Genomic DNA, 14,529 nt, shown 5'->3' on the forward strand with positions numbered 1-14,529 from the left:
CCGGGTCCTCTTTTCAACCTTCTTACCTTTCTATGTCTCAGTGAACCCCGCTAGGAACTGATCATCCACCCAAAGGTAAAGAAGATGTAAAACCTCAGAGCCATCTTAGGGTCAAGTTGATGGAGTCTCTTCTCTTTCTAGAGGTGAGGCAGAGCTACAAATGCTGGCACAGTAATCAATTAGCCAATGTGGAAGAGTCACAATCTTCAGAAGGAAGGCCACCCTGGTCCTCAGTACCAATTTGTCCAGAAATAAGGTGGTGGTGAGCATTTGTACAGAAAATTATTGTAATTCACTCATGTACGTGCGGATGTAATTGCAAAGAGTAAGGCGGTTCATATTGTCCAGTGCCTTAAAGAACAGGTGTGTGTTGGTTCGAAAATCATGCATGAGGAACTTTAGGACCAACTTCAGCTCCCACTGTGAAATAGCAAAAGGTTTGAGGGGGAAACGGGAGTCAAACCATTTATAAAATGCATGACAACTTGAGAGTTAAACAACAATGATTGGTAAGGCAAACATAGAAAGGCTAAAGGGCTGACAAATCACCTTTCCCTGTTGCCACTGAGTCTTTACTGAGCCTATGACAAACAAAAGAGCATCTGAAAGTCTGGCTTGTGAGGGGTCAGTGTTTCAGGCCCACACCGGGCAACAAAATTGTACCAACACCTAGCATAGACAGACTTTGTGGAAGGGCGTGAGTGATATCAATCACCTCTGTTGGCAAGTGTTGCGGCTGCTAAACATCTACGCACAGAGGTGTAGGTTGTGGAGACTCGGATGCAAGATCCTGCCCAGCTTTTGCTGACACAGAAGGTCCTCCCGAAGTGGCATCTACTTGTGATCTGTGAGAAGATGTCTGCTCAGCTCATCTGCTCTGGCATTCAGGGACCCCACTAGGTGATTGGTTGCATTAACCTACTCTGCTAGAGCAGCCACCTCCTGGCAAGGACCCAGGACCTAACTTCGCCCTGATGTTCCAGTACTATATGGCTCTTGTGTTGTCCCTGGGGAACTGCACAAGCCTCCTTTTTATGGAAGGCAGAAAGGTTTTTAGGGCTAGACGAAGGTCCAGGAAATTGTGATCAAGCAGGCTTTCCACTAAAGATCTCCGATATTCACTTCTCCCAAGTTAAAGACTCTTCCAACCCAGCAGTGACGCATCTGTCACAACTGCACCATTGCAGATCCTGAAACACCTGTAAGAACTGGATGGAGTCAGGCAGGCAGCCTTGATACTGGACCCACTGAAACCTGAGGTGCCACTGCATGACTTTTACATACCATCTGGCATCCCGGAAAAACAGGATGCCCAAGGCTGGGAGACCAAGAAACCTCACCATGATCAAAAATTGAGCCCGAAATATCAGATCCTAAATCTCCTAGACTCACTTGCTTTGTCAGTGGAAAGGCTTTGAATGTTGCCAAGTCTGGGACAGCCCTAATAAAGAGAATCCCCTGTATGGGGTACAGGTGGGAATTTGGCTAGTTCATGAAACAACCCAAATATGTCAAGGGTTTTGTGTTTGGCCATTGTCTGGAGGTTGTGGACAACTATGGCAAGCTCACCTTGAGAAGCCTGTCACTGAGGTCCTCCCGGATTTTGAAGGTGGCTGGCGGCCATTGCAGTCGTGAACACCCAAGGGTCAGAAGTGATTCCATCATGAAACACAGATAATGATTGTAGGATCGCAGGAAGGGTATACCCACAGGTCCAAGGACACCATCCAATCTCCTGCATCCAGAGCTGAAAAGGGCTGAGCCAAACTGAGTATTTCAAACTTGTCATTCCTCAGAATGGTGTTTACCTGGTGAAGGTCCATGATTAGCCTGAGGTTTCAGAATGTGTAGGTAGCAGGAATAGCACCTTTCTCCCCTCCCTGAGAGGAGCACCCTCTAAGTGATAACTTTGGAAAATACAAAAATAAGCTCCTGCAGTCGCTTTGGCACAGGAGGAAGGCGGGATGGGAAAGAAATGAAAGGCAAGGTGTAGACTCTCTTTGTAGGACCCACCTGTCTGACTTGATGAATCTCTAGCCGGGGAGGAAATAATATATTCTACCTTCTGCCGACCAGGCATGGGCATGTGAGGGCAAACTAAAGTGGCTTTCCAGCTTCTGCACCAGAGAATGTCTGTGATCCTTATCTTGATACTCTGGCATCTGTTCACAAAACTTAGAGTGGGGGGATGCAGTTGAGCCCCACTTGGACTTATTGCGATTATGTCTTACTTGACTTACTAGAAGGTTTTCACCAGTAAGTTGACCTTTTGCGGAAACTGTCTTGTGACTGGGTTCACGAGTGTGAGCATGATCAGAGCGTTGTTCTCTTAGCATAGGATTTTGAAAGTGCTACCATTCAATTTTTTATGAAGGTTCTATCATTTCTACTTCATGGTTTTCATTTTGAGGTCTCACCTACTGTGTACAATAGCAATACTTAGGATGAGCTTTGGGTCAGCCCACTCCTCATGACTGGTTGGCTTCATTGTCTCTCTCATTTACTTGTTGACTTTGCTCTCCTGGAGCATAGCTTCTTTACCATCCTTTTGTTTAGATGATATGTATCCTTCCACTGCTGACATTCAGAGAACAATTGTTTTTCGTTTTTCTCAGAACTCCAGGAGGTGCATGTGTTTTCTTGTTCTGCCCCTGTGTGGTTCTTCTCTGCCCAGTGCTCTTCTTCTCTGCTCTCCATGTGGCTCCTCCACTTCCCTGACAACACGTCCTTTGCTCCCTTGCCCTCCCATCCCTGGTCAGCTTTCTAGAGTCGAGCCTTATCTCGTAGAGATTACATCTTGCCGCTGACTCCTTACCTTTGAATTTCCACATGCTTCCGACTAGATCCGGAAGGTTCTCTTGGGCAGTACCACTGCGCAAACACAAGGAGCTGATGGACGGAGCGCTGAAACTTTTCAGACACTCACCCCCAGTCACAGATCTTGGTTGAATCCATCATCGTTCTTTAGCTCACTTGTTTCAGGTCCAGGGAAGACATGGCTTGGCAGTTCGGGCTAGACTATTCCCATGAGGCATAGGGTCAAGACTGATTTGCATATAGCTATGTCTGAACTGGGGTGGAAAAGTGAGCTAAAGAACGATGATGGATTCAACTCAGTTCTGTGACCGGGGGTGAGTGTCTGAAAAGTTTCAGCGCTCTGTCCATCGTCTCCTTATGTTTGCTTTGTTCGCCCTAAGTTGACAGGGTATGCCCAGACGTGGGTCCCTTGCTCACTGGATTCAAGCTAGCCTGGCTGATGGGGGCTGTTAGCCCCAAACCGGTCCCAGGATGCTTGTTTCCAGCCCAGGGAAGACATGGCTTGGTAGTTCGGGCTGGACTGTTCCCATGAGGCACAGGGTCAAGACTGATTTGCAAATAGCTGTGTCTAAATTGGGGTGGCAAAGTGAGCTAAAGAACAATGATGGATTCAACCAAGATCTATGACTGGGGGTGAGTGTGTGAAAAGTTTCAGCGCTCTGTCCATCATAACCTTGTGTTTGCTCAGTACCACTGCACGGCAAAAGGTGTCGTTGGTCGGCTCTGCATGGCGTTGTTAGTGTCATCCGAGTCACCTATATAGGAACCACCTTGGCATGCTGACATCCATTACTTTTCATAATTGACGAGAAAATCCCTAGGCAGGTACTTTTCATGACTTGCCACGCCAGAATCGTGGAGCCATGAAGTGCACTAAGACTCATGTGTCTAAACTTGGGCCCTGAAAGGAATCAGCCTTGACCCTAGAAATCTGTCCTCAGAGCAGGGAAGATGAGTGGGTCAGCAAGGAATCTGTGGCTAGATATTGTCTCTACCAGATAAGGCGTTACAGAAGGTAACTAACTTGTTCATCTGATAGAGACATCTAGCTGCAGATTCCTCACTTTTGAATACATACCCAAGGAATACCATCCACAGTGGTGGGTCTGTAAACAAATTTTGACTAAGAGGTCTTGCAGGACCGAAAAGGCAAAATACCTGTAACTGAATACCTGATGTCCAGGCAGTAATGCTTGGTAAACATGTGCAGGGATGCCCAAGTTTCTGCCAAAGAGATGTCCGAGACTGGAACTCCACGGGCTAATGCAGTGGTTGGAGCCTCCGCTCTGGCAGAATGAGCTCCTAAGCCTTGCGGAGACTGCTTTTTTGCCAGTGCATAGCATATTTTGATGCAGAGAATGACCGATCGAGAGATGGTCCGTTTCTGCACTGCTCAATTTCTTTTTTGCACCAGCATACCCCATGAAGAGTTGGTCGTCCACCCGGAACTCTTATGTGCAGTCAAGGTAGTGCGACAACGCTCTTTTTGGGTCCAGACAGTGGAGTCGCTCCTCTTCTGTAGAGGGATGTTGAGGAGCATAGAAAGTGGGCAAGATGGCAGACTGGCCCACATGAAATGGTGTTACTACTTTTGGCAGGAAAGAGGCTCAAGGGCAAAGCACAAGTTTGTTAGGAGAAACTGATAAGAAAGGAAGGGTTGGATGATAAAGCGTGCAACTCACTCACCCTCCTGACCGATGTAATCGTCACAAGAAAGGCTGTTTTGATGGTGAGCAGTCAGAGGGCACAATTGTGTAAAGGCTCGAAGGGAGAATACATCAGAAATGTGAGAACCAAATTAAGCTCCCACTGAGGCATAAATGAAAGGGGAGGGTGGGAACAGATGTACAAGTCATCTTAGAGATCTATTCACAATGGGTGATTTAAAAAAAGAGAGTTGGTCAGGCAGCTGCAAGAAGCAGACAGGACAGAAAGATACCCTTTCAGAGTACACAGAGCAGAGCACTGCTGGGTAAGGGTCAAAATAATAAGCAAAATATAAGCAAGGGAGGCCAAAAGAGGATCAATAGACTTTTCTGTACAATATGACAAAAACTTTTTCCATCTGCAGATGTATTCAGTCTTGGTGGAGGGACGCCTGGCTGCCAGAATAACATTACAGACTGCTTGAGGAAGGTCGAAAGCTATCAACTGCCTCCGCTGAATTTCCACGCAAGAAGGCGAAGAGTTGACAGGTTTGGGTGGAAGACCCTCACTTGTAGCTGTGAAAGGAGATCTTCCCAAAGGATCAACCTGATCAGAGGATCGATGCTCATGTTCAGAAGTTCGGGATACCAGACTCGCTGTGCCCATTCTCGAGCCACAAGGATGACTTGGGCCTGGTTGTTCCTGATCTTCTTGACAACTCTAGGCTGGAGTGGTATAGACAGAAATGCGTACAGGAGGCCCGAGTTTCACTCAAGACAAAAAGCGTCTATAAGCGAGAGCCGCCTGGGAAACGCTGGGAAGTGCAAAACTGCTGACATTGCGCGTTCTTGGTGAAGGTAAACAGATCTAACCAAGGCTCTTCCCACTGTTGAAAGAGACCCAGTGCCACTTCAAGGTGGAGATGCCATTCGTTATCTGCCAGGCATCAATGGCTGAGTTCATCCGCCCTGGCGTTCAAGGAACCTGCCAGGTGTTGAACCACCAAGGAAATGGCCTGCTGTTCCGGCCATGTCCAGACACATGGCCTCTTGACAAAGAGTCCGCGACCCCACCCTGCCCAGTTTGTTGCAGTACCACATAGCTGAAGTGTTGTCCGTGAACACATGTACCTGTCTTGTCTTGATGGAGGGTAGAAAGGCTTTCAATGCCAGTTGGATCGCACAGAGCTCCAGCATGTTGATGTGCAGAGTCATCTGATCTCCACATCTCCCAGATGGCCGTCCCATCCCAGGAGTGGTACACCCATCACTACTGTTACATCTGGGTGGGAAAGGGCAAGGCATCAGCCTGTGACCCAATTGCGGTTCGTTGGCACCACTACAAGTCATTTGCAGTTTGGGAGGATAAGCCCAAAACTGCACTGTGTCCAGAATAGCTCAGGTGAAAAGGAGTGTCTGAGAGTGAGTCAGGTGTGACTGTGGCACGTTGACTGTGAACCCCAGTGAATGCAGGGTGTCCGCCGTAGTTTGTAGGTGGGAGACATTAGCCTGGGGAAAGGCCGCCTTTAGCAGCCAGTCGTTGAGCTAGGAGAAGACATGCACCCCTGATCGGCGCAGATAAGCTGCGACCGTCGCCATCACCCTGCTGAGTACACAAGGGGCATTGGTAAAGCCAAAAGGGAGCACAGTAAACTGAAAATGCCCGTGGCCTACCGTAAACCGGCAGGTAACGCCGATGGGCAGGCTGGATGGGAATGTGAAAATAGGCATCTTGCAAGTCCAACACTACCATCCAGTCTCCTGGGACCAGGGCAGACAAGACCTGAGCCAATGTGAGCATCTTGAATTTCTACTTTTTGAAGAAGTTGTTGAGGGCTCGGAGAGCTAGGATTTGGCAAAGGCCATTGTTCTTTTTTAGGACCAGAAAGTAGTGGGAATAGCAACCACAGCCCACTTCTGGCGCCGGAACTCTCTCTATGTCCCTTGACCAAGAGAGCCATGACTTCCTCGCGGAGCAGGGATAAATGTTCCTCTGTCAGCCGGTCATAAGATGGAGGCATGAAGGGCGTGGTATCCTCGAAGGAGAGAAGGCAGCCCCTACGGGCGATCTGCAGAGCCCACCTGTGCGATGTTATGGACTGCCAGTGATGGAGGTGATGGCAGATCCTGCCACCAACTGGAGGCCCATGATCTAGAAGGGCAAGATTCGGAAGATTTGGAGGCTGCAGCTGTCGGCGGGGGTTGGTGGCTGTACCTGACCCAGGAGGCTGGTAGGAACTACGGCATCGTACACACAGAGGCTGAGAAGCTTGTGTGGCTGGGTGACCGGGATAGGGCTGGCACAGTTGAAAGCCCTTTCCATGTCCACAAAAGGCAGTCTAGGGACGTGGGGCAGCCAAGAGGCCTAAGGACTTGGCCATAGTCTATGAGTCTTAAAAATGCTCCAGCGCTGAGTCTGCCTTGTCTCTGAAGAGACGGGTGCCATCGAAGGGCATGTGCATGAGGGTAGCCTGGACATCCTCTAAAAAGCGAGACATTCTCAGCCAGGCGTGGCATCTGAGGGCCACCATCGATGAAACCGCTCTGCCTAGCGAGTCGTTTCTGTCCAATCCATAGCGCATAGTGAACTTCATTGTCTCTCTCCCATCTGTAACTGCTTGAGAGAGTGGCCTGGGCCTCCTAAGGGACCTGTAGGAGCACCCGCAGAACTGTTTCCCACACCATGTGGGAATAACATCCCAATAAGCATGCAGTGTTCACTGACCGCAATGCAAGGTTGGCAGAAGAAAACGTTTTCTTTCCCGGACTGTCTAGCCTCTTGGACTCCCTGTCTGGGGGAGCGGTAGGGAACGGGCTATGGGAAGTGGAGGCTTGGACCACCAAGCTCTCCAGGGTACGGCGTTGGGTCAGGAAATGTGGGTCACCTGGAGCGGGGCGTTGGCAGCAGACAATAGTCCTAGTCACAGGAGCCCGTATGCTGGGTTTGGACCAGGTCCCTAGAAGGACGTCGGTGAGGACTTTGCTGAACGGGAGTAAGGGTTCAGATGAGGAGACTCCCGGTTGCAGAACCTCCGTCAAGATGTTAGTCTTGACAGCCACCGAGGGAAACTGAAGGTCGAGGACCTCAGTTGCCCTCTGCACCACGACTGTATATGTAGCTCCCTCCTCCGTAGCCATGGTAGAGGGAGAAAGCATGCCGGTATCTGGAGACGTGTCCAATCTGCTGGCATCACCCAGTTCCTCACACCAGTCCATATTCTGCTCATACTGGTATTCTAAAGGGTCCATTGATCCCTACCACTCCCTACCCCCGAGGCCTAGCCCTTCACAATAGGGCTCAGGTTCTGACTTAGGACACAGGGGTCCCGTCGGTGCTGGAATCGGCGTCCATCAACATGGCTCTGGCTCCATGTGGTTGATCACAATGGGGCTGGCACAGTCAGTGGGCTCCAAGAGGGCTGGGAGCATCGGTGTTGGGATCGGCAACGGGGAAGGTTGCAGTGACGTGACCAGCGCCAGTCGGGACCCATGTCCGGATCCATGGTGGCCCATGGGCGCCGGGGTCGGAGCCACCGGCGTGGAACCATATGGGGCCCACTATGACCCCGCAGGGCAAGGAAGGCGCGCCGGAGGGGTCGGGCTGCTCACAAATGAGCCGCATGGCCTCATAAAACTGTTTAATTTCAGCGGGGTATCTCCGGCTCCTGGAAAACTGGAGAGGCGCAGAGTCGGCCCAGGCTCAGGTTCCGTGGAACCAGGCTTGAACACTGATGTTCCTTTGTTGCATCGGCTGATGGAGGAGGAGAAGTTGAAGCACACTTCGAAATCTTGTGTTTTTTGTGCCTCTTACCCGAGTGCCTGGACGATATTTAGTGGGACGAAAAGGACTTTGGACTACTGGAATGGAAGCCTTTGGGGTCATGCTCCGGGAGCTGAGGCACGACTTGGAGTTGTGGTCATGCTCCAGACACCACAAACACACAAAGTGTGGGAATGTCACCATTATGGCGCAGTGACAGGTGCCACAGGGTTTAAAACTTTCTTCCTCAATGACATCCTCGACACACCAATGAGGAAAATACCTTAAAAACGGTCGACAAAACATCGGAAAAAATCTGTCAAAAACTGACAGAGGGGTAGCTCTTCTCTCGGATCAGAGCCGGCTGGCGCTGAAAGAAAAGAACTGATGTCAGCGCACAGAGGTGGCACCTATATAGGTGACGTGGATGTCACCTCCAGCACGGGCGTCGATGACGACACGAGGAGCCGTCTGACTTCAACTACCGGTGCGCATGGATACTGCTCACGAAAAATCTTCTAGATCCAGTCTGCCCCCTAGGGAAATTCAAAGGTAAGGAATCTGTGGCTAGATGTCTCTATCAGATACTATTGTTTTTAATAAAGGGCTTGCAGCCAACTCATTGCTTACCATTTGTTAGCCTCAGTATCAGTCTTCTTTGCTGTCTCGTTATTGGCCAGCGCAGGTCAAACATCACTTCCATTCGTCTCTGTAGAGCATGGACCAAACTCCGATTAATCAAACTTAATCTTTGCCCGTTTTCTGCTCCCGAGGTGACTAAGGGATTATTTCTTCTATTCCTCCCACTCTTCTCCACTCCCTTCCCCGTCCATTTTCCCATGTGTAGTTCTAAGGAGCTAGAAAGGGGATTAGTCTGACTTCCTCAACTGCTCAAAGCATGTGACTATGCTAAAGTGCTAAAACGCACTGCCAGATCTAATAGTTCTCGCATAGACGAGACCTATTGGCTTTGCCAATGCTCGTTGATGTTTTCCAAAAGCTGCACCCCACCGCCCCATCCTTTGCTCCTTCGCCCCTCCTGCTCTTTGTTGTTGCTCTATTCAGTTGCTCACCCGCCTCCTCCATTGCGCCCGTCTCTTTCTGCTTTACTTTCTTGGAGAGTGGCAGGTGCAATTTGCTACTGGGGTTCTTATTTCTTTATAATGCACGTTTGTACGCCTTTTCTTGAGCTATATAATTTACCGCTCCAAAATGGGCGTCCGCAGTCTAGGAATTGCAAATTAAAACTAGACAAAATGGCTGTTATAGAGTCATAACAAAGGGTTGCAAATGAAAGGTGAAGCATTTGTGCGCTGTGTCGGGCATTTTGACTTTTGTTGTCGATGTTTTGCAAGCAGCTTGTCAATGCCGGTTTTATGATGCTCATATCCCCATAGCTTATGCTTCCAGACAGTCACTTCTCTTAGCCATAAACCTGTGGGTTCCACTTGCCAGGGTCTCCTTATGACGCACAAAACACCATAATTTACCTTCCTATCAGCAGCGCAGTGCTCCCTCTATGTCGCAATTCATAAGATGTGCAATCACTATTAAATCTCACGAGTGTACAAAAGTGCTTCCTCATACTGAAATAAAAAAGGCTTTTTTGTTGCCTTCTGTCTTTGAAAATAAACAACGGACTTATTTGTACAGTGAAATATATCTCACTTGGCTCAGATACTATTGTTTTCAATAAAGGGCTTGCAGCCAACTCATTGCTTACCATTTGTTAGCCTCAGTATCAGTCTTCTTTGCTGTCTCGTTATTGGCCAGCGCAGGTCAAACATCACTTCCATTCGTCTCTGTAGAGCATGGACCAAACTCAGATTAATCAAACTTAATCTTTGCCCGATTTCTGCTCCCGAGGTGACTAAGGGATTATTTCTTCTATTCCTCCCACTCTTCTCCACTCCCTTCCCCGTCCATTTTCCCATGTGTAGTTCTAAGGAGCTAGAAAGGGGATTAGTCTGACTTCCTCAACTGCTCAAAGCATGTGACCTCCGTTTTAACGCATGTTCCTAGAGAGAAGTGGTTGGGGCCCCAGCAGCGACATTGCTGGATTTTTAGCACTGCTATCGCAGTGTGTCCTTTCAGAAGGGCGTGTTTGTACAGGAAAATCAGGCCGTGCAATGAACATAAAAATCACTCAAAATGCCTGCACAAAATTTGTCCAAGAGCATGAATCAGGATGAAAAGGACTGGCATGAGGCACTGTTTTATGTGTCTGCCTCTATGCACAGTCCCCATCTGCAATCTCTGTGGCCACTTCTCAGTTCCTAAAGTTTCTAGCAGCCTAACACACTTGTTGTTTGGTGAGGTGTCAGCCACAGAAAAAGAGTCCCGGGTCCAATGGTGACAGTGAGGTGCTCATCGCAGAGGAACAGATTGTTGTATTTAATTGGTTTCAAGCAGGAAGTAGCTACCCCACTCCCCTCTACCCCAATCTACCCCACCCCACTCTATTCCACTCTACCCCTATCCACCCTAATCTACCCCACTCCACTCCATTCCAATCCACCCAACTCCAATCTACCCCAAATCCACTCTAACCCGCTCTACTCCAATCTACCCCATTCCATTCTACACCAATCTACCTCACTCCACTCCATTCTACCCCACTCCACCCCTATGCACCACACTCAATCTACCCCACACAACTCCAATCTACCCCACTCCACAACAATCTACCCACTGTATCCCAATCCATCCCACTCAACTTCACTCTACCCCACTCCACCCCAATCTACCCCACTCCACCCCTATATACCCCACTCAACTGCAATCTACCCTACTCCACACCACTCAACCCCATTCCAATCTACCCACTTTACACCAATCTACCCCACTCAACGATACCCCTAGCTATCCCACTCAACCCTACCCCACGAGAATTTTCCCCAATTCAATCTACCCCACTCCGCTACAATCTGCCACCACTCCAATCTAATCCTTTCCAGTCCACTACTATCTACCCCACTCCAATCTACCTAAGTACACTCTACTCTACCCAATATACTGCACTTCGATCTGCTAAATCCCAACTATAATGTACCCAATTTAGCCTACCCCACTCCAATCTACCCCACTCCACCACAATCTACCTCACTCCACTGTACCACAATCACCCCACTCCAATCTACCCAACTCTACTCTACTACAGTCTACCCCAATGTACTCAAATCGTCTACTCCACTCCACTCTAACCCAATACCATCCAAACCAATCTAGCCCAACTCCAATCTTCCCCACTCCACTCTACCCCAATCTACCCCACTCCACCCCAATTTACCACACTCCAACCTTCCCCATTCCACTGCAATCTACCCTCCAGTCAACCCAAATCTAATCTAAGCCACTCAAACAACCCCACTGTACACTACCCCTCCCCAATCTACGCCACCCCAATCCACCCACCCCACCTCACTCCAGGCCACTAAGGTTTAGCCATGCAATACAGAAATCGTATTGGTGTACAACATGGCTAAAACACACTGCCAGATCTAATAGTTCTCGCATAGACGAGACCTATTGGCTTTGCCAATGCTCGTTGATGTTTTCCAAAAGCTGCACCCCATTCCCCCATCCTTTGCTCCTTCGCCCCTCCTGCTCTTTGTTGTTGCTCTATTCAGTTGCTCACCCGCCTCCTCCATTGCGCCCGTCTCTTTCTGCTTTACTTTCTTGGAGAGTGGCAGGTGCAATTTGCTACTGGGGGTCTTATTTCTTTATAATGCACGTTTGTACGCCTTTTCTTGAGCTATAATATAATTTAGCGCTCCAAAATGGGCGTCCGCAGTCTAGGAATTGTAAATTAAAACTAGCCAAAATGGCTGTTATAGAGTCATAACAAAGGGTTGCAAATGAAAGGTGATGCATTTGTGCGCTGTGTCGGGCATTTTGACTTTCGTTGTCGATGTTTTACAAGCAGCTTGTCAATGCCGGTTTTATAATGCTCATATCCCCATAGCTTATGCTTCCAGGCAGTCACTTCTCTTAGCCATAAACCTGTGGGTTCCACTTGCCAGGGTCTCCTTATGACGCACAAAACACCATAATTTACCTTCCTATCAGCAGAGCAGTGCTCCCTCTATGTCGCAATTCATAAGATGTGCAATCACTATTAAATCTCACAAGTGTACAAAAGTGCTTCCTCATACTGAAATAAAAAAGGCTTTTTTGTTGCCTCCTGTCTTTGAAAATAAACAACGGACTTATGTGTACAGTGAAATATATCTCACTTGGCTGAGATATCACTGTTGAGAATTCACACTGAAAAACACTGGCATTGACCCACTTCAGTGAGCAAAATGTAAAATGTAACAGAGGAGAAATTACACTCCAGCGAAGCTCTATTTTCCAGAGTTGTATATGTCCCGGTCTGAAATTAATCTAATATCTATTTGTGTGGCAATTTTCTCATTTTGATGACGCACTTGACCCGGTTCCCCAGACCCGACTACAGTGCGTCCATCTCACAACTGCTTCCACTACGTTACAGAATACCCACATTAATGCTGTTTCAAATCAAGGCCTAAAAGCAACTCAGAGAATACACAGGTCATTAATTTGACGTTTAATAAGCAGAAAACAAGTCATCATGTAAAACAGACCTACTGTAAATAGTACATTAGGTCACATTTGACCCTTCCTTAAAATGCAACGATAGCCATCATAATATTGCCTTTCCCCAAAACATAAATGTACCTTAAAGTTCCAGTAACTTTTAACAATGCAGTGCTTTTATCTTTTTACAAATAGGGTTTTAATAAATATGAAAAGGACTTAAAAAAATACACCAGCACTTATATTCGCGCACAACTCTACAAAAAAACCTGTTAACAGAGAAGCAAGGAAGGACGTTTCTGTTGTAAATGTATCGCCAACACAAGCACTTGAACCCGATGACAGCTACTCCAGGCTTGCTTTGTAACACGCAAGGTATGTTTGTTAATGTAAGCGATCCGCCATGCTGGTAAAGGCAGCGAAAAGCGTGCAAGATCGGCCTGGGCACGCCCAGACTTTCAAAAGACTACACGTCATGCATCGAAATTTGCTTAAGGAGTAAAATATAAATCTAAAAGGGGGGCAGGGGGTGTGCGATAATAATAACGTAAATGGCGGTGTTCAGAAAGGGCAGACACACACACACACACACACACACACACACACACACACACACACACACACACACACACTCTCTCTCTCACACACACACACACACACACACACACACACACACACACACTCTCTCTCTCTCTCTCTCTCTCTCTCTCTTCTCCAGAGGACAGCAATACAACTGCAGAATTATACTGTGCCCCTTAAACTGGCTTCTATGAAAAATGTGTAGTAATATCAACCACACAGGGTGGAAATGATGTAATATCGTTATTTTCTGATATGATAATTGTACTGTAGCATTCACAGTATGATTAAAGGTGTCTTCGTGTTACAAAAGGGTACTGTAATAAAATATTGTACTTAATATATATTCTATTCCCTGCCCGCTACAAAAACTGAACACTCGAATTGGGGTGGAGTAGGGGTGCGGTCTGGCGGGTGCGGGCACAGGTGGTGTTCTACAGGTCTTTTTATTTGTTACATGGGGTTTCGGAGACGCCATGTCAAATGGGGGGGCTGCATTATTTTAACACTGCATACATACATCGAGGAAAATAGGATTGTGTTCACTAACAACTGATGCATTTAAGATCATGCAGATATAATCAAACAATCTGTGCAAGTAAAGCAAACATACACTGCATCACTTCCAGAAAACAATGTCGCGGCCATGTACCCTTTAAATCTGATTGCAACCAATGCCCTACACCTGGCTTAATAATTTTGCATAACCAACTTTAAAACATTTATTTGTCCAAATAATTAGGTTTTGCAGCATAATTTTAACACCTACCTTTGAATTTGGAGCATAACATCTACTTTGAGGTGACACTGTAAGCCCTACTACAGAGGATATGGCAGCCCCATTTGAAAATTTGAAGTCCTATTTTACATTGCATTTGTACACTTTTTTCTCTCAGAGAGCTGCAAAGAAGGTAACAGTTTCATGGGTTCCTAGATGTTGCAGTCTTTGGGTTGTAAGACCCCGGGCGTTCTTTACGCCACACCCCGTTTCAACCAGAATCCATCGTAAAGAGCTGGATGTCCTGTGGGTTCCAGTACAGGCCTACTCCAAAATTGAACACCAGTGACCAGACATAGGGGATGAAGAACTCTTCCGGCTGCTCTTCCTCCACGTACTTAAACTTCAACTCAGGAAATTTCTGCAACGAAAAAATATGTATTAGTTTG

At 47.6% G+C, this 14,529-nt stretch overlaps 1 protein-coding gene across 2 annotated transcripts in view; it reads right to left on the reverse strand.

Moving 5' to 3' along the window:
* Window positions 1-12,778: 12,778 nt before the first annotated feature.
* DYM (dymeclin) overlaps window positions 12,779-14,529 on the reverse strand; it is a 1,124,226-nt gene continuing 1,122,475 nt past the window's right edge. Inside the window, exons 17-18 of one of the 2 annotated variants that reach the window (XR_014969672.1) lie at window positions 13,464-14,501; window positions 12,779-13,420 (exon numbers count right to left, since the gene is read on the reverse strand). Coding sequence is in view for 1 of the 2 variants with exons in the window: in XM_085629609.1 (XP_085485735.1) it covers window positions 14,352-14,501 (150 nt within the window). In the remaining variant the exon portion in view is untranslated. Of the gene's footprint in view, window positions 14,502-14,529 lie in introns of both variants that reach the window. The other variant, XM_085629609.1, reaches the window with a different exon arrangement.

This window comes from Triturus cristatus, chromosome 2_1 (assembly GCF_964204655.1).
Source record: "Triturus cristatus chromosome 2_1, aTriCri1.1, whole genome shotgun sequence".
Taxonomy (NCBI): domain Eukaryota; kingdom Metazoa; phylum Chordata; class Amphibia; order Caudata; family Salamandridae; genus Triturus; species Triturus cristatus.